This window comes from Erythrolamprus reginae, chromosome 4 (assembly GCF_031021105.1).
Source record: "Erythrolamprus reginae isolate rEryReg1 chromosome 4, rEryReg1.hap1, whole genome shotgun sequence".
NCBI classification, from domain to species: Eukaryota; Metazoa; Chordata; class Lepidosauria; order Squamata; family Dipsadidae; genus Erythrolamprus; species Erythrolamprus reginae.
In genome coordinates this window covers 12,067,647-12,087,287 of record NC_091953.1, presented here as the reverse complement: position 1 = coordinate 12,087,287, position 19,641 = coordinate 12,067,647, and the positions used below count along the sequence as shown (strand labels likewise).

The following is a 19,641-nucleotide window of genomic DNA, read 5'->3' as shown; positions in this document are numbered from 1 at the left end:
TATCTTGACGAGACACTTGAATGTTTCTTTTTCCTTCTACTAAAAAAACATACCCGTTTAATAATCTCTTTTAATGCTTCTTGCTGTTGCTCCATTTTTTCTTTCAGCTGGGCGTGCCTGTGGAGGAGCACGTCCTCCTGTAACTTCTGGCGAAACAGGAGGGTTTCCCGTTGCTCGTCCAGCCGTTCCTGCAGTTCCTTCAAGTGTTCCTGCTGAACTTCAATGCTCTCGGAGGAAACCAGCAGTTGGTCTCTTAACTCGACTATATCAGAACGACTGGACAAAACCTCACGTCCCTGTTTCAATGCTGAGAAGGACTCCTGGTTTTCCTTGATCTGAGCTGTTATGGCAGGCGGTGAGGAAGACGTCAGATGTAAAGGAAGATGGTGGTTCTGATTAGAAACTGTGTTTATCTTAGTCTCTCCGGGAATATCGAGGTGCTTTAAGAACGTTGGCAAAAGAGTCTTTTCAGCTGGAGGTTTGTCAGGCATGGATGCTTCGGACAAGGAGGTTTCTTCTGAAGGCCCTGGAGAATCGCCTGCAGGTAAATCGAATCGGACATTTGGAATACGAGCAACAGGCCGGGTGGTAGCAGAGGTATCCTCAGGTTTTGGCAATAACGATTTAAGAATTCCGTGAAAGTCCAACTTATGTGCCACAGTTGTTCCCAATACATCTGTTTTTTCTTTATCTTGATGTGAAGAGGATCCTTGGGCCAAATGAAAACAACTTTGATTCACCTGCGTTTGCTTTTCGGAATCAACCCTGGGCTGACCTTGCTCGTCACTGGTGACAGAAATCATCTCGAGTGGCTGGTAAGCCATTGCTTTAAATCGCTCTGGTTGATGTAACTCCTGGGTTTGTGACAATGGATCAGGCGGATCAGAATTCAGGTGTGCAAGTCTGTCTATGGGATTTAACAGTGCCCTGGAAAATGACTGGAACCTCTGTTGTAGTTTATTCTCATATTCTTCTAATTTTCTTCTGGCTTCGTCAACTGAGTCTTGATGCATCCTAAAACAATATGCATCTTATCAGACCAAAACAGAACAGCATTCTAAGTGTAAAAAAAAGTGCCAATAAGCCACCCCAGAATTGACATTTTGACATACACCCAGAACATAAAAAAAAACCCCCACCTGTTTTGCGCCAACAGACGTTGCTGACAGTCATGAATTCTCTTTAGATGGTCATCCTCTTGGGGAGACCAGAATACCTGTGGGTCCAGGGCAATGTCAGTCTAAAAAAAATTAAATTAATTAAAAATTAAATCAAATAACTTCAAACACTATTCAAAAAAGTAATGCGCTACAGTAGGTCTATGGAGAAATATAACTTTTCTGCCAAAGCAACTTCTTAACATAATGTGTGGTTGGCCCCATTCCCGTTAATTTTTTGTAAATTATTGTTTTGGGCTTCTGCACATGTGCAGAAGTTGTTTTTTGCCGTGTACGGGGAAGTGAACCAGAGACAAGGTAAGTTAGAAACCACTCCTGGCGTGGAAGTCCCAAAGAAATGATGAGTTGCTGAGATAATTAATTATTTTTATTGTATGCTGACCAGTAATGACTTTGGCATTATTAACACATCCAAAATAAATACACATAGCAGTCAATATACTTGGCCAGTTAGCTAGCAAACAAGCAAGCACCTTAAGGCATTTGGCACCCAGCGCTCAGAAACATAATCCGAGTCCTCGGAGAGGGGCGGCATACAAATCCAATTAATAAATAATAAAGCCTCCTTGATTGTTACATCATTCCATCCTATTTTACATTGAAGTTTTCCATCTCGCTTTATTACATTCTAATTATAGCACATCTTAAAGAATGATTTAAAAAGACAGCTCTGAAAAATTTGCTGGAAATGCACTTGTTATTCTTCCCTATCTAATGTCAGTATCACAAAGTTTAGCAACTCTGGAATGTAATTCACGATGGGATGAAAGAAAATTTAAATACTGACTTAATTCATTTTTAAATTTAAAATGTTAATACAAAGGTTCTAATACCCATGTTAATAATATGCGAAGCAGGGATAAAATCCTACCAGCTTGTAAATGTGTGGGCACCCCATGTGTGCTCACTTCGCTTGCACGTTTTCTTGCACACATGTGGAAAGCCTTTTGCGCATGCAGAGAACTTGAAAACTGTCCCAAAAAGGGTGGGCGAGGCTTCGTGCAGTCCCTACCAGCCCACGCAAGCCAATCAGAGCTGGCTGCATTCCATCCCTGACATTAAGTATATATGCCACTCAATTCCTGGCGGGTGCCAAGAAATGTATCTGCAGATCCCCAGTTATCTGTGATGTCAACTCAAGCATTGAACGGGTCCAAAGACGGGCAACAAGAATGGTGGAAGGTCTTAAGCATAAAACGTATCAGGAAAGACTTAATGAACTCAATCTGTCTAGTCTGGAGGACAGAAGGAAAAGGGGGGACATGATCGAAACATTTAAATATGTTAAATGGTTAAATAAGGTCCAGGAGGGAAGTGTTTTTAATAGGAAAGTGAACACAAGAACAAGGGGACACAATCTGAAGTTAGTTGGGGGAAAGATCAAAAGCAACCTGAGAAAATATTATTTTACTGAAAGAGTAGTAGATCCTTGGAACAAACTTCCAGCAGACGTGGTAGATAAATCCACAGTAACTGAATTTAAACATGCCTGGGATAAACATATATCCATCCTAAGATAAAATACAGAAAATAGTATAAGGGCAGACTAGATGGACCATGAGGTTTTTTTCTGCCGTCAGACTTCTGTGTTTCTATGTTTCTATTAGACTTACAAAAAAAACATTGGCAAATCTTGGTCACTACTTTATAAAATGACCATGAGCATGGAAATTCATCTTTATCATCCCATTATCTACTTGTATTACCTGTACCTTGGATTCTGCTTCCTGTTTCTGATACACAACAGAATCGAAAATGTTGCGTTCCGCTTGACGTTCTTGTTCTTTCTTTTCTTGCTCTGCCTTAGCTTCCTGCTCTTGGTGTTGCAGTTTGGCCTTCAGAAAATCAACTTCTAGTTGTAATTTTCTCTCGGTTGTTTGCTGCTGCTGCTGTCGTTGCTCCGTCTAGTCAAGAAAATGGTAGCCCTATGTTAATGGCAGGGTTTCTCTTTACATGGCAGAAACGTTCAATATATTGCTAGGAGAGCACTAATGGGTTTTTTTTTACCATTATTAAGGATCGAAACATTTAAATATATTACAGGGTTAAATAAGGTTCAGGAGAGAAGTGTTTTTAATGGGAAAGTGAACACAAGAACAAGAGGGCACAATCTGAGGTTAGTTGGGGGAAAGATCAGAAGCAATGTGAGAAAATATTATTTTACTGAAAGAGTAGTAGATGCTTGGAACAAACGTCCAGCAGACGTGGTTGGTAAATCCACAATAACTGAATTTAAACATGCCTGGGATAAACATAAATCTATCCTAAGATAAAATACAGTACAGGAAATAGTATAAGGGCAGACTAGATGGACCATGAGGTCTTTTTCTGCCGTCAGTCTTCTATGTTTCTATGTTAATCTAGATGCGCAGCTTGTTTTAACAAGAGACTACGGTACATGAGAGTCACATATAAACAGACAATTCTACTGCTGGCGCCTCCTCGCCCCCACCTCCGCAGGCTGGCAGGGGGATGGGGAGCGCGCGCCTGTGGAAAAGGGTGCGCGGGGGGTATTTTGGGGCTCACGCGTGCGCACGCGTGCAGCTTAGTGAATAGTGGCACTAAATATAATTCCTAACCTTAAAGTACAGTGGTACCTCGGTACTCGAACGCTTCCTTTCTCGTACATTTCGGATAACGAACAAAATTTTCGGCAAAAATTTGCTTCGGTATCTGAACAAAAATTCAGATACCGAACAGCCACAGAAAATGTTGTTCATTATACGAAATGTAATCCCGGCAGCTTCAGGGGGCTGAGGAGCTCTCTAAGAGCTCCAAGCTGCAGGAAATGTGGGGGCTGCTGCAATCTTGGCAGCTTCTGTTGCAGCCACAGGGAAGGAGAAAGTTTTTGAAGCTGCTTACAGGTAATAAAAGGAAGCAATGAGGAAAAGAGCCCCCAGAAGCTGCCTAGATTGCAGCAGCCCCCACCCTTCCTGCAGCTTGGAGCTCTTAGAGAGCTCCTCAGCCCCCTGAAGCTGCCGGAATGGCAGCTTCTGGGGGCTCCTTTCCTCATTGCTTCCAGCAGCCCCCACCTTTCCTGCAGCTTGGAGTAGCGAATTTATTTATCCCATTGGAAATAAAGAAAATAGATTTAATTGGTTCCCAGCGAGTTAACAGGGGCTGGGAACCAATTAAATCCATTTCCATTATTTCCTATGGGATAAATAAATTCGGTACTCGACCAAATCGGTTCTCGACCACACTTCTGGAACGAATTGTGGTCGAGTACCGAGGTACCACTGTATTTCAAATATGAAATAAAAACAATCTTACAAAAACTCTTAATGCATTGATATTGCTAAAAAATGTTGTACCTGTGCGAATCTTTCTAACTCCTTTCCAATTTTAGTGGTTTGCTCTTGTGCTTGTTTTATAAGTTCATTTTCAGCAACAATGGTATGGTCCACTATTTCTGGAAGCTCTGAAATATATAAACAAATATTAGATTACAGACAGTCTGAATAATTTAAGCAAAACATACATTATTAAACATTTTAAAAGGTAGCAGAATACTAAGATATGAAGGAATTTATGGAGAATATGGTAAACACATGTAAATTCTTCCCAAATAAAAGAAGTTCACCATATTGAGGTTTAATAATTTATATTTCCAATTTTGCCTTCTAAAATCCAACTGCAATGCATCAACATTCTATACATGTTTTATTTTACTTCTTTAAAAATCTTTGTGAATCTAAGTTGCAGAAACCCAATTCCTTCCCACTACAGCATGAACAAAATGGGGATGCCATTGGCTGGTGGATTTCTTTGTTTTTTCTCTTTAAAAAGCCAGTATCATTATATGTCTCATGGCTCCATATTCTTTCCTCCTCCTGGATCTCTAGCGACAATAATCGACAATTCAAAAGTGGAATCAGATTAAACATGTCTTGGACTTGTAAAGATCTTCCAATACTGTACATAAAATTTTAGACTATCTCTCACCAGGCTTAAATCAAGAAAACCAATTCAGAATAGTGTACCATTGTCTTACTATCTACATCACGGGTGTCGAACTTGTGGCCCGATGGCCAGATGCGTCTGTTAGGCCCAAGCTGGTGTTGGAGTAGAGGCTTTGGCCTGCCAAAATTAGTCTATGGGAGTTGGGGAGGGATGATTGCATGATAGGGGAAAGTTACTGTTGTGATTCAGCCTCAGGCTCCTCAGGGACCGGCTGGATCTCTGCCGGATCCATGCACAGAGGAGGAGGACAGTGAACAGGAGGGGGAGAGGAACGTCAGGAAGAGGAGGAGGGAGAGCAGCCTGAGACCCCCGGGGGGGGGGGCTCTCCCCAGCTAGTAGCCTGGAGTCATTGGATGAAGACGCACAGGCTATAATAGACATGAGGCAGCGACGTGTAGCTCAAAGACGGGGCCAATTAGAAAGGTATTTCCATCCCTGAATTGGCAACAGCTGGGTTTGGGTGTGGTTCTCCTCAGCAGGGTTGAAAAGGCAGGCCCGCCCTTACAGTCTTGTGGAGAGTTATCAACTAGGAGTCCTGTGACCTTGCTTCGATTCTCGGCATCTCTGATCTTGGCTTGTGGCCTATAAGTCTGGAAGACTTGGGGGAGGCGTGGGTTTTATTATCTCCAGCGTTGTTTTTGCCAGCAAGAATCCTGTTTTATTGTCTGGCCTTCGTGAAACCTCTGTGAAGCTTCATAGTGTTCCTGTCTGTAAGAACAGTTTTTGTTACCTGTGTTTGCTTTGAATTATATAAACTGCCTTTGCTTTTTACCAGTGTGTCTGGCTACTCTTTTTGGTTGGTGTTGGCGTCTGGGGGGACCCAGACAGAACAAATTACTAGCCACAACACATCACTTCCTTCAGATTCAAGGTCACCTTTTGTTCTGCTACAGCGGGAAATACGAGGATGGACCCTGGACGTTGAAGGGACCGGAGTGGCCAACGTGATGAACTTGTGGGTGTGGGGATGTGAGATGAAACTTAACTTGGGTGGAGAACTGTAGGGAAATTTAGTATCGCTTTGGCTACAGTTCTGTTCCCACATGGCGATGCTGATAAATTGGAACTTGGAAGAAGGCCAAGGTTTGGACTTTGATTGATTTCACGGATTGCTATTGGGACGCTGATAGCGTCACATACTGGCCATGCCCACTCCGAAGGGGGGAAGTTGTGATGCATCACATGACAACATGTCATTGTGAGCTAAACTCCCCTGATCTAGATGAAGAATGGCGCGTTAAGATGTTGACTTTTTAATAAGCACAACCAAAGGCAAATCACAGATCCAACAAAACTAGTTCTGGGAATACAATTGCCCTGAAAAATATGGAGCCACCCGAATAGAATCAGGCCAGGCCAGAATGAAGGCAAAGCTCTTTAAGTGGCGAATGGTTGAAAGTCCACAAGGCAATTGGGGTGTATCAGAACAAACTATATTGCTTGAACATATAGTTCAATGTCATCACCATTTAACGACCCCATAATGCCTTGCAGGGTGGAGTCTGGACAACTAAATGGAGCTAGCAGAGTATTTAATGGATGGATGCCCTTCCTGCCGCCAATGCAGAGCTTTGTTCAGCAGATATATTGTCATTGTGCCCAGAGAGAGAAATATCTGCCTCTACCTAGGATCAAACTCACAGCCTCCTTATTGTGAGGTGAGAGCTCCACCTCTAGGCCACCCCACTATTCTGAACATATAGTTTCAATGTCCACTCAGGAAACATCAAGGCACTGGGACTAATTTCATCACAGCCACACCAGAAGCAGTTAGATCACAGTTCCCCAAACTTGGCAACTTTAAGACTCGTGGACTTCAACTCCCAGAATTCTCCAGCCAGCTGGAGAATTCCAGGAGTTGAAGTCCACGTCTTAAAGTTGCCAAGTTTGAAGGTCTCTAGTTAGGTGATTAGGTTCAGTAGATATTAAATTAGAACATCTCTGCCACTTCAGTTCTATGGATCCGTATTTGCTGAGGCTTTATTTTGCCATACACACTCAATCAGGGGTCTTCAACCGTGGGAACTTTAAGACCTGTGGACTTCAACTCCCAGAATTCCTCAGCCAGCAAAGTCCAGAAGTATTAAAATTGCCAAGATTGGAGACCCCTGCAATAAATAAATAAATTGTGATCGGATGAATCTGGTTAAATGGTTTTAATTGTCTGGGGTTTTAGACTAAGTTTTTATGTTTGGGTTTCATACATTTTGTATTTTGTATTTGATTTTATCTTCTAAGCCGCCCTGAGTTCGCTGGAGAAGGGCGGCCTAGAAATCCAAATAGACAGACAGACAGACTGACAAATAAAACATAAAATAAAGGTTAGTTTCTCAAGTTTGATGTACAGACAAATTACGGACCAAAAAACCTGTACCTTCAGGAAGTTTAGTAGCACGATCCTGCTTTGATTCAGGTTCAGGCACAGATGCTAATCCAGCCTCTTTTTCTTCATTAGAAATGGTCCCCGACTCAATTGTCCCAATGTCACTTTGAACCTCCGACTCACATCTTGAGGTCCAATTGTCTTTTTGGTTCCGTATCTTGTTTAGTAACTTTTTTAGAGCTAGTTTCGCTGGAGGCTGGCATGTCTTTTCCACTTCGCTACCTAAATAATAATAGAAATAAATAATAATAATAATAATAATAATAATAATAATAATAATAATAAAAACTGCAATAATAATTTGAAAGCACCAATGAGAAGCAGCAGCTTTCTGGCTTGTAGTTATTATATAAATGAATATTATATCAAGTTGCCCCCACAATATTATACATTTAAAAATTGTTCTTTAGCAGGAAAACTGCCTGCATTGTAAGCAAGGAATAATTATGAAGGATTTTATCCTGTGGTCCTCAATTACTGCAACCCACAAAAGCTAGTCAGAAAAAGATGAATTCAAACAGCCACAGAATGGGCCTTTTAAATAAAACTTAGGGAATCTAGCAGTTCAGAGGGACCAAATGCAGTTTAGGTTGATGGGGTATTGATAGAATGCACACAATTTGCTATTATAACACACTGAGCAAACAAACAATATCATAATGTATAATATCATATGGATCAAACCAAGTGAGTATGCCAAGACTTGATGCTGTGTTTGTCTACTACCGCACGAGATCCAATTGGCTCAATTTAAGCTTGAGCTAAATGGCTCAAGCAATTTGCTCTGCTGACCACCTGGCCACATGCATGGAGTTTTCTTGGTAACAATATGGAAATAGTAGCTCCAGGGCAAGGTAATATCAAGGTTGGCCAACAATCAGTTTCTGAAAAGGATAAAGCCAAGGGTTAACTGAGCAGCAAGCATAGGGCCATGCACTCAAGAGATAACGTCCTGCACCATGGGAGCAGAATTGCCTTGGCTTTCTCCTCCCATTTAGCTCACTGGTAGGGAGCACAACCTTGGAATTACAAGACCCTGCTTGTATTTTCAGTGGGGCTTTGTTGCTGTCCCACTAACCTTAAAACCACGCCATGCAGAAACTTCAGAGGGACTCTGTATTGTTTTTATTGAGGTTTCTATCCTGCTTAACAAAGAACATAGCCTGTTCACAAGCATGGGCTGTAATCACAAAGTGCAGGATTGCAACCTTTGGGCCTTAGCAATTATTTTTTACAATTGGTTCACACAAAATGGCCCAAAGTGACCGGATGGCACGCTGGGTTAATTGCAATGGGCTAACGGTTGGTTTGCTTGTTTGTTTTAACTTTCCAAACTAATCTATAGCCCTGAGACCTTTTTAATGGCCTTTTATCCCAGATTAACCATGTCCAAATCCTACTTAGTCAGAGATCAGCCAAAGTTGGCCTGTGGCTTCACTGAATTATATAGCCCAGTGCTGATACTTCTGAGCCCTCTGACACACTGTCTCATGCATTTGACAATCAACTAATTTGAATGTAAAAAACTGCAGACAAATTTCTGGGAAAAGTATGAAGAATATTCATACACCGTAAATTTCTCCAGCTGCTCTTTAATCCTATTTTTAGAAAAATATCACTGCACAAACAGGAGCTGTTGCATGCTGCTGTTTTAAGTGAACACATAGTTTTGTACCGCTTGGCTCATGCTTTTCTATCTCACTGGTCAGCTCTGGAGACAATTCACACACAGGTTCTGGTTCCTGGGAAAGTTCTAGTTCATCATCCTGAGATGCCTCGGAGAGAGCTGGCAAAGGCTGCGGATCGAGGTGCAAAATAAGATCGCCCTTCATTTCTGCGTAAAGAAAAAAGCAAAATGAAAGCAACAATGCATTTCCCCCCCAAAAATTATAATCCAGGTTTATTTATTTATTTATTTATTTATTTATTTATTCGACTTCTATGCCGCCCAATCCCGAAGGACGCAGGGCATCTTACAACAGTGACAAAAATACAATAAAATAGATACAAAGATAAGAGAAGCCGAACATTTCTAAAGTAAAACATTGTAAAACGAAACCCCATAAAAATTTATTTCATTTATTTATTTATTGGATTTGTATGCCGTCCCTCTCCGTAGACTCAGGGCGGCTAACAACAATGATAAAAACAGCATGTAACAATCCAATTAATAAAACAACTAAAAACCCTTATTATAAAACCAAACATACACACAAACATACCATGCATAACTTGTAATGGCCTAGGGGGAAGGAATATCTTAACTCCCCATGCCTGGCGGCATAAGTGAGTCTTGAGTAGTTTGCGAAAGACAGGGAGGGTGGGGGCAGTTCTAATCTCCGGGGGGGAGTTGATTCCAGAGGGCAGGGGCTGCCACAGAGAAGGCTCTTCCCCTGGGGTCCGCCAAACAACATTGTTTAGTCGACAGGACCCGGAGAAGGCCAACTCTGTGGGACCTTATCGGTCGCTGGGAATCGTGCGGTAGCAGGCGGTTCCGGAGGTAATCTGGTCCAATGCCATGTAGGGCTTTAAAGGTCATGACCAACACTTTGAATTGTGACCAGAAACTGATCTGCAGCCAATGCAAGTCACCGTCATATACATGCATACCATTCATATAATTGGCCATCTAGAATGTAAAATTTATGGCTCCCAAGCCTGCCGGCACAGCCAGGTCTTTGTGGCCTTATGAAAGGCCAGCAGGGTGGGGGCGGTGCGGACATCGGGTGGAAGCTGGTTCCAAAGAGCTGGGGCAGCTACAGAGGTGGCCCTCCCTCGCGGCCCTGCCAACCTGCATTGCTTAGTTGACGGGACCCAGAGGAGGGCGACTTTGTATGCTCTTATTGGTCTTTGGGTAGTATGTGGCAAGAGACAGTCCCGTAAATAGTCTGGCCCTGAGCCATGTAGGGCTTTATAGGTAATAACCAACATCTTGAATTGAGCCCGGAGACTAATAAGAAGCCAGTGCAGGTCGCGGAGCAAAGGTGTTATATGAGTGTACCAAGCTACACCCATGATAGCTCTCGCGGCTGCCTTCTGGGCTATTTGCAGTCTCCAAACACTTTTCAAGGGTAACCCCATGTACAGCACATAGCAATAATCAAGATGGGAGGTGATGAGGGCCTGAGTAACTGTACGGAGAACCTCCGGGTCCAAGTAGGGCCGCAACTGGTGAACCAGGAGAACCTGGTAAAAGGTCCCCCTGGCCACAGCTGTATCTATCTAATTATAATCTATCTAGGTCTGTGATGGCAAACCTTTTTGGCTCACGTACCTAAAGTGGGTGTGTGCACGCACTAGCGCATGCACATGTGCCCACACCCGTGCCCTACCCCCACATGCGCTTAAATCCCATGCTGTCTCCTGCACATGTGCACAACTCTCTCCCTCCGCTCTGCTTCCTGAACATGCGCACAGGCCTCACCGAAGCCTCTGAACTCCTGAAGTCTGGGGATAGCAAAACAATGGCGCAACGGACAAACCGGAAGTTCAGAAAATGACTTCCAGTTTGCCCATCGTTTTGCACACTCCAGGGCAGGGGTCCCCAAACTTTTTACACAGGGGGCCAGGTCACTGTCCCTCAGACTGTTGGAGGGCCGGACTATAAAAAAAACCTATGAACAAATCCCTATGCACACTACACATACCTTATTTAAAGTAAAAAACAAAATGGGAACAAATACAATATTTAAAATAAAGAAGTAATAAGTAATTACGTAATTAGTAATTAAGTAATTTATACTTCTTTATTAACAAGTAAATTTAAACTTAAATCAACAAACTCCATTTCTCCTTCCTTCCTTCCCTCCTCTCCACTTCGCTCTTCCCTTGCTCTCATGTTTCATTTTCCTCTCCCTCGTTCCTTCCCTTCATCATTTTCTCATTTTTCTCTTTCTCTCTCTCTTTTCATCTCCCCCTCTTCCTTTCTCTCCCTTTCTATCTCTCCCTTTCTCTTTCTTTCTCCATCTCTTCTCTCTTTCTCTTACTCACTCTCTTTCTAACCCTCCCTCTTTGTATCTCTCACACTTTCTCTCTCTCCCCCTTTCTCCATTTCTCTCTCTCCTTTTCTATCTCTCCTCTTCATTTCTCTCTCCCTCTCTATTTCTCCCTCTTATTATATTGATCGGTAAAATCTCGTGTGCTGCCGCGGGCCGGTTAAAAGACCTCAGCGGGCCATAGTTTGGGGACCGCTGCTCTAGGGGCTTCAGGGAAGTGTCCGGAAGCCTCCGGAGGGTGAAAACAGCCTTCCCCAAGGCCAAAAACCAGCTGGCCAGTGCACGCATGCATTCTGGAGCTGACATAGGGTAACGCCTCATGTGCCCTCTGATATGCCGCAGGTGGCACGCGTGCCATATATTCGTCATCACGGCTCTCGGTTACAGAGTTTTTTTTAAAAAGCTACCTTGATTTCTGATCATGTCCAACTGTGCCAAGATAAAAATTATCTCGCAGTGAGGCAATTTATGATAACCATATGGTGATTTTAATTATCTGCTGTTGAGAATCAGCACGTGAAAAACGCTGTCAAATTATGCCCTAAATACATTTCTGTTAAAAATATGATGCCCCATCCACTTAAAAAGAAACATATGGAGTTATTTTCCAAATCTTAAACATTAGAAGCAGAGGATGAAGTAGAAAACCAGATGCTCCTTAGTTTCTTCTTACTTCATGGAGAAACTCATTTATTTTGGGAATTGTCAGAGGCAATGCCCAGCTTCGCCTGCTTTACCAGTTGCGGGCCTACTTGGACCAGGAGGCTCTACGTACAGACACTCAGGCCCTCATCACCTCCCGTATTGATTATTGCAACGCGCTCTACATGGGGCTACCCTAGAAGAGTGTTCGGAAACTCCAAATGGCCCAGAATGCAGCTGCGCGAGCTGTCATGGGGGTCCCTCAGTACGCCCATATAATACCTACACTCCGCGGGCACTGTTCCCTGTAAGCTGCACGCGTGAGCGCGCACGTGCTCCAAAATACCCCCGCTCGCACCCTTTTCCTCGGTCGCCCGCTCCCCATCCCCCTGCCAGCCCGCGGGGGGGGGGGCGGGGAGGCGCGGGCAGTAGAAGGGAGCTGCGGCCGCCCCTGCCTCTCCATGGTGCCTCCGGCCCCCCTCGAGCTCCTGGCCTCTCGGCCCCCCCCCCCCGCCCGGCCTCTCTTTCTCCTCCGCTGCAAGAGAGGTGGGGCAGGCGTTCTCCGGAGGCTAGCGGGCGCGCGGGCCGTGCTCTTCCCATCTCCCTGCCTGCGTGCCCGCCCGGAACATTCAAAGTAAGAGCGAAGGGTTTTCTTATTTTGAATGTTCCGGGCGGGCGGGCTGGCAGAGAAAGTGAGAAAGAGAGTGAGAGAGAAAGAGGGGAGAGAGAAAGAGATAGCAAGAGAGAGAGAACGAGAGAGAGAAAGAGTGAGAGAAAGAAAACAAGAGAGGGAAAGTGAGAAAAAGAGAGAGAGCAAGAGGGGGAGAGATAGAGAAAGAGAGAGAAGAAAAGAAAGAAAGAGATGAGAAAGGAAGGGAGTGAGAGAGAGGAAGAAAGCAAGATAGAGAAAGAGAGAGAGAAAGAAAGAGATGAGAGAGGAAGACAGTGAGAGAGGGGAAGAAAGCAAGAGAGAGAAAGAGAGAGAAAGAAAGAAAGAAAGAAGAGAAAGGAAGGAAGAGAGTGAGAGAGAGGAAGAAAGAGAGAGAAGAGTGGAAGGAAGAGAGAGAGAAATGATAGAAAAAAGGGGAGAAAAAAAGAGAAACGAGAAAATGATTGAGGCAGAGAATGACAGGAGATAGAAACAGAGAGAGAAGTGACTCTTGATTTAAAGCATATGGTAAAAGCACTTAAATAATAACAGAGAAAAAAACCCAGCCCTCACCTGTTTTATAAAAAAGAAAAGATTTATTTATTTATTTATTTATTTATTTATATTTCTATGCCGCCCAGTCCCAAAGGGACTGTCGCTCAGACACTATACTTTTCCGCCCACACCGAAAAAAAATTAGAGGGAACATTGTCCATGGGCTTCACTGGCTTCCTATTAGTCTCCGGGCACAATTCAAGGTGTTTGTTATTACCTATAAAGCCCTAGATGGCTCAGGACCAGACTATTTAAAGGACCGTCTCTTCCCGCATACCTCCCAGAGACCAATAAGCACATACAGAGTCAGTCTCCTCAGAGTCCCATCAACTAAGCAATGCAGGTTGATGAGGCCACGAGGGAGAGCCTTCTCTGTTGCTGCCCCTGCTCTATGGAATCAACTCCACCCCACTGATGTCCATACTGCTCCCAGCCTACTGGCCTTCCGCAAGGCCACTAAGACCTGGTTTTGCCAGCAGGCCTGGGGAGCCATGAATTAACAACTATCATGGCCAAATCGTATGAATGTTTACTATGCATGTTGTTGTGATTGGTTAATTTATGGGTTTTCTAATTAGGATTTTATATATTTTTTTAAATTTGACTTTTTTATCATTTTGTATTTATATTGACTGATATTGTAAACCGCCCTGAGTCCTTCGGGATTGGGCAGCATAGAAGTCGAATTAAATTAATTAAGTAATTAATTAATTGAAAAAGGAGGCTCAAAACAACAATGGCGATTATGTGATACCATAATATAAAAACACTGAGAAGTCCATAAATAAACCCCACTGCAGAAATGTAATGCTCATTCTGGAGCACACAGACAATTTACGTGAAGCATTTACGTGAAAACAGACAATTTACGTGAAGTGTTGGTTATGACCTATAAAGCCCTTCATGGCATCGGACCAGAATATCTCCGGGACAGCCTTCTGCCGCACGAATCCCAGCAACCAGTTAGGTCCCACAGAGTTGGCCTTCCCCGGTCCCGTCGACTAAACAATGTCTTTTGGCGGGACCCAGGGGAAGAGCCTTCTCTGTGGTGGCCCCGACCCTCTGGAACCAACTCCTTGAACTCCTTAAAACCCACCTCTGTCGTCAAGCGTGGGGGAACTGAGACATCTCCCCCTGCCTATGTAGTTTTAGTGCATGATATGACTGCATGTATGTTTTTTATATTGGGGTTCCTTGCTTTTAGATTTTTAAATGTACAATTGTTACTTTAGATTTTAAATTATTAGATTTGTCAATATATATTGTTTTCATCACTGTTGTGAGCCCCCCCGAGCGAGTCTGCGGAGAGGGGCGGCATACAAATCTAATAAATAATAAAATAATAATAATAACTCCACCCCAGAGATCAGAATTGCCCCCACCCTCCTCGCCTTTCGTAAGCTTCTTAAAACCCACCTCTGTCGTCAGGCATGGGGGAATTGAGATATTCCCTTCCCCCTAGGCCTATACAATTTATGAATGGTATGTTTGTGTGTATGTTCGGTTTTTTAAATAAGGGTCTTTTAATTATTTTAAATATTAGATTTGTTATATGTTGTTTCATTATTGTTGTTAGCCGCCCCGGGTCTACGGAGATGGACGGCATACAAATCTAATAAACAAACAAACAAACAAATAAAGAAATAAATATAGAAAGAAAGAAAGAAAGAAAAAAGAAAAAGAAAGAAAGAAAGAAAGAAAGAAAGAAAGAAAGAAAGAAAGAAAGAAAGAAAGAAAGAAAGAAAGCAGTGACTGGGCTTCACCAGTGTGACACGGTAAGTTCTAAATTATGCTTACTCATATTTCCAGTGTACATGTCTTCGAAGGCACACTCCAGATCCCTCTGCCATTCTTCTTTGATTTCCACACGTCTATAGCTGGGTTCAAACAGCTGCGGGGGCATCTGGGAGACAACCTGCCTTCTGTGGGCCAGGTCAACATTCTGCATCTGTTCAAGCTCTTTCATTAACTTCTCCTTGTCCTTTTAAAAGCAGAGATATTTTGTTAAAAAGTCATACCTACAAATATTATTATTATTATTATTATGTCAATACAACACAGCAAACGAAATCACTAGGCTGGATTTCGTATTTCATCACCAGTTGGGCGCTTCCCAAGCACCTAGGACTGCGTGATGTAGCGGCGAATTATGTTTGCCGATCCCAGTAAAGCGGCCTTTTGCAATTGACAGATGGAGATTTTGTCAATTCCGATGGTTTTCAAATGTCCGCTGAGATCCTTTGGCACTGCGCCCAGCGTGCCAAGTGCCACTGGGACCACTTTCACGGACTTATGCCAGGTTCGTTGCAGCTCGATTTTTAGATCTTCGTATTTCACTAATTTCTCTAGCTGCTTCTCCTCGATTCTGCTGTCTCCTGGGACTGCGATGTCGATGATCCATACTTTCTTTTTCTCCACGATCACAATGTCTGGTGCGTTATGCTTCAGAATTCAGTCAGTCTGAAGTTGGAAGTCCCAGAGTAGTTTTGCTTGCTCATTTTCGACCACTTTTTCAGGCTTATGATCCCACCAGTTCTTTGCCACTGGGAAATGGTAGTTCCGGCACAAGTTCCAGTGGATCATCTGTGCCACAGCATCGTGTCTATGCTTGTAGTCAGTCTGTGCGATCTTTTTGCAGCAGCTGAGTATGTGATCGATTGTTTCATCTGTTTCTTTACGGAGTCTTTGGATCGTCTGTTGATTTTTCAATTCTGGCTTTGACAGCATTTGTTCTAATGGCCTGTTCTTGTGCCGCCAGTATCAATCCTTCCGTCTCCTTTTTGAGTGTTCCACTTGTAAGCCATGACCAGGTCTTTTCTTTATCCACTTTGCCTTCAATCTTCTCCATGAACTGGCCGTGCAATGCTTTGTTCCGCCAACTGTCCATACGACATTGAGTTACAGTTTTTCTGTACTGGTCCTTAGTTTGCTTCACCTTGAGAAGCTTCCTATTGTTGACCTCCATCAATGCTGACTCTTTGCTCTCCTTCACATAGTCAGCTAATGCATGCTTCTCTTCTTCCACTGTCTGCTTCACTTGCAAAAGTCCTCTGCCGCCTATTTTCCTTGGTAAATACAGCCTGTCAACATCACTGCGGGGGGTGTAGTGCATGATGGATTATTATTATTATTATTAATAATAATAATAATAATAATAATAATAATTTATTTATTAGATTTGTATGCCGCCCCTCTCCATTTATTGACATCACGCTGTTTTCAGCTTGGATGCAGGTTGTTTTGTAAAGAAAAGACGTGGAAAGTAATCAATAAAAATTCGAAGAGGGCATATTTATTCATGAGAATGCAGCGTCCACTGTATAAATCATAGGGTAAGTTTTAATACATATATAGATGTTAACATTAATGTATGAAGAAATGTAAGTTACCTTTGAAGCAAACGATTTTGTAGAACTTACTGCTTCAAATACCAACAGGTACTTTTCTTTAAAAAGGACCCTATTTCAAATGATTCATGCCCGAAAAGCAGACTTTTATTAGTCATACATCATTATGAAATGATAGCTTCAGTTCTGATGATTTTCTTGTGTGCTGAATACATAGAGTGTTAATTGCTATTCAAAATGAAACATTAATGTTTTCCTGTTTTCTGCAACATTAAGTACATTAAAATTACATTAGGCATTCTGGGAAGGTAAACCCATATACTCTCTCCTTTACTAGCTCAATTTTCTAGTGTTTCTCCTGAATTAATAAAATACCACAAATAAATTAACCCCTAATGGAGAAAATGAGGAAACGTATAAACTTCTATTTTAATCAATTTATGAAACAGAAAGCAGAGCTTTTATATAGCACAGAAAGGTATTTCTATTTAAATCTAGATGCAAGTCAAACCGCCTACCAAATTTAGATACAAATTGGAAGTAATTCACGCCTTTATTTGCCCTAGTACTGTTTCGGTTATATAATAGGGGGAACTGTAATTAGTTGGTTCAAGCTGGGAGGGTTATAAGTGGAGACATACTTTGTGTCCTAGGAATCTAGGTGTCGGGGCTTAGCAGAACAGATTAGAAGTTACGTTCTAGGAAAATAGGAAGATAGAATAAAAATAAGGACTAGAATTGGATGGAATGGGATGGGGAAAAAAGGGAATAGAATAGAATATAGAGGAGAGGAGAGAATTATTTATAGGACAAGTGTGATTGGATACACAATAATTTGTCTCCGGTGCATAGCTCTCAGTGTACATACAAGCAATAAGTGATAAATCATGATCGTAATGATAAATACAATCATCATAAATCATAAGACACAACTCAGTCATAAGATCCCAAAGTAAGATAAAAGGTTTATTATTGTTGTTGTTGTTATTGTTGTTATTGTTATTATTATTATTATTATTATTATTATTACTACTACTACTACTACTACTACAGGTAGTCCTTGTTTAGTGACAGAAATGGGACATTGTGTAACATTTTACTTACTCTTGCCAGTCGAACCATCTTCATGGCATGTTTTCCTCTCAAATAAGCCTTTTCCAGCTGCTCTCTCCTTTCTCTTTCTTTGTCATTTTGCAGCTCTTCCTTTTGTCTGGCTTCCTCCTTAGCGAGTAACCGAGCATCTGGCTGACAACCAACAAGCAACTAGTTAGCAAGCAAGTTCTCTGATGCCTCCAAGAAAATCATAATTAAAAATTCTACGGCTAAAACTTATCAAACCAAAACATACTTGGGCTCAACCTCAATACCCAAGAGATGTAATTCTATAACCACCATGAATCTATCAAGTTTAAACCAACAGAGAAGGGTGTCAAACTCAAGGCCTGCAAGGCAGATCCGGCTGCTTAGATCTGGCCTGCGGAGCAGCCCTGGAAACATCAAAGGGGTGGCCCCCACGAGGCCTCTGCTAGAGAAAAAAGAAGCTCAGGAGGGCCACATTTTCACTGGCAGAGTGCTGGAGGAGGCTGTCGCAGCTAAAAATGGATGCCCCGACACGAGCTATGTCAAGCTGGCTACATGCCCTAGTAATGCCCACCCCGGTCAAACACAACCTTGATGCGGCCCTCAATGAAATCAAGTTTGACACCGCTGCATTAGCATGTCAAAACTCTTAAGACGGAGGAGGATGCATAAACTCTGAAAATGAGAGTTCCAAAGATATGAAGAATAAAAAGGGAAATTTGGGTGAAATTGTCCATTCTTCATCTATTTCAGTGGTTCTCAACCTGGGGGTCGGGATACCTTTGGGGGCCAAAAGATCGTTTCACAGGGGTCACTTAAGAAAAGACAAATTTCCCATGGTGTTAGGAACTAAAGCTTCTATTCTGGTGTCTTGGAACATACTTTCAGAATCCAACCAATCAGGCGTTTACAGTGGGGAGTGTCCCTCTGACCTTCCTGCCAATCAGCTTAAAGCTCTGTTAGGAGACTTGGCGCTAGACTTATGGTTGGAGGTCACCACAACATGAGGAACTGTATTAAGGGGTCGTGCGGCATTAGAAAGGTTGAGAACCACTGATCTATTCCATTGTCGGTCTTACTAGCTCTTGCTTCTATGCCCTTGTTCGCGCTATGTGGTACCTTTTTCAGTTGTGTCAAATTAGCATTGCTAAGCTATTTATTTATGTAATTAATTAATTAATTAATTATTTCGACTTCTATGCTGCCCAATCCCGAAACACTCAGGGCAGCTTACAATAAACAATATAAATACAATACAATAGAAGTTGAATATAAAATCTAAAACAATAAAACCCTCATTAAAAAAACGCTTGATAGAACAGTCACAAAAAGTTAGTTCACCAGTGGAGAATTTTTTGAAGCATACATTAAGAAGAAGAAAAACAGTCCTCACTTGTTTTGATAATGAAGTTTCCCTTTTTATTTTGACATTTTATTAATAACACGTCTGTCAGAAACTGCAGCTGTAATTTTGAAAATAGGGTTCCTATTCTCAGCCTTACAAAAGCAGAAATCTGTTTTTACACACTTCGTGCAAACCTCTGCTGTCTATACAAACTCACGAGGTCACGTTTTTCTAGACTTCTTCCATCTTGCTATTACTGAGACAGAAGGAAGTGTGCCACCATTAATACAAAGAGCTAACTGGATAACTTTAACTGAGTTTTTTTTTCTTTTCTCACACTGTGATCTATCACTGTACCTTTAGGGCACAATACAAAGAGAAAAGGACAGCCACTCCAATAACTCAACTGAGATAAAAGCGATTATAGGAAGCTCTTTTCCTTTTTAAACTACTTCAGCTAGTCATTTCAAGGAGAAATTTTGGTGCATTATCAGAGAACGCTTG

At 42.3% G+C, this 19,641-nt stretch overlaps 1 protein-coding gene across 7 annotated transcripts in view; it reads right to left on the bottom strand.

Moving 5' to 3' along the window:
• The window catches only part of CEP295 (centrosomal protein 295), a 63,608-nt gene that overhangs the window by 27,682 nt on the left and 16,285 nt on the right, over positions 1 to 19,641 (bottom strand). For 3 of the 7 annotated variants that reach the window (XM_070749606.1, XM_070749605.1, XM_070749609.1), the window contains exons 7-14: positions 17,817 to 17,957; positions 15,163 to 15,346; positions 9,200 to 9,358; positions 7,516 to 7,746; positions 4,493 to 4,599; positions 2,885 to 3,082; positions 1,140 to 1,240; positions 54 to 1,014 (exon numbers count right to left, since the gene is read on the bottom strand). In XM_070749606.1, coding sequence (XP_070605707.1) covers positions 54 to 1,014; positions 1,140 to 1,240; positions 2,885 to 3,082; positions 4,493 to 4,599; positions 7,516 to 7,746; positions 9,200 to 9,358; positions 15,163 to 15,346; positions 17,817 to 17,957 — 2,082 coding nt within the window. The remainder of the gene's footprint in view (positions 1 to 53; positions 1,015 to 1,139; positions 1,241 to 2,884; positions 3,083 to 4,492; positions 4,600 to 7,515; positions 7,747 to 9,199; positions 9,359 to 15,162; positions 15,347 to 17,816; positions 17,958 to 19,641) is intronic. The other 4 variants (XM_070749607.1, XM_070749608.1, XM_070749611.1 and 1 more) reach the window with 3 other exon arrangements.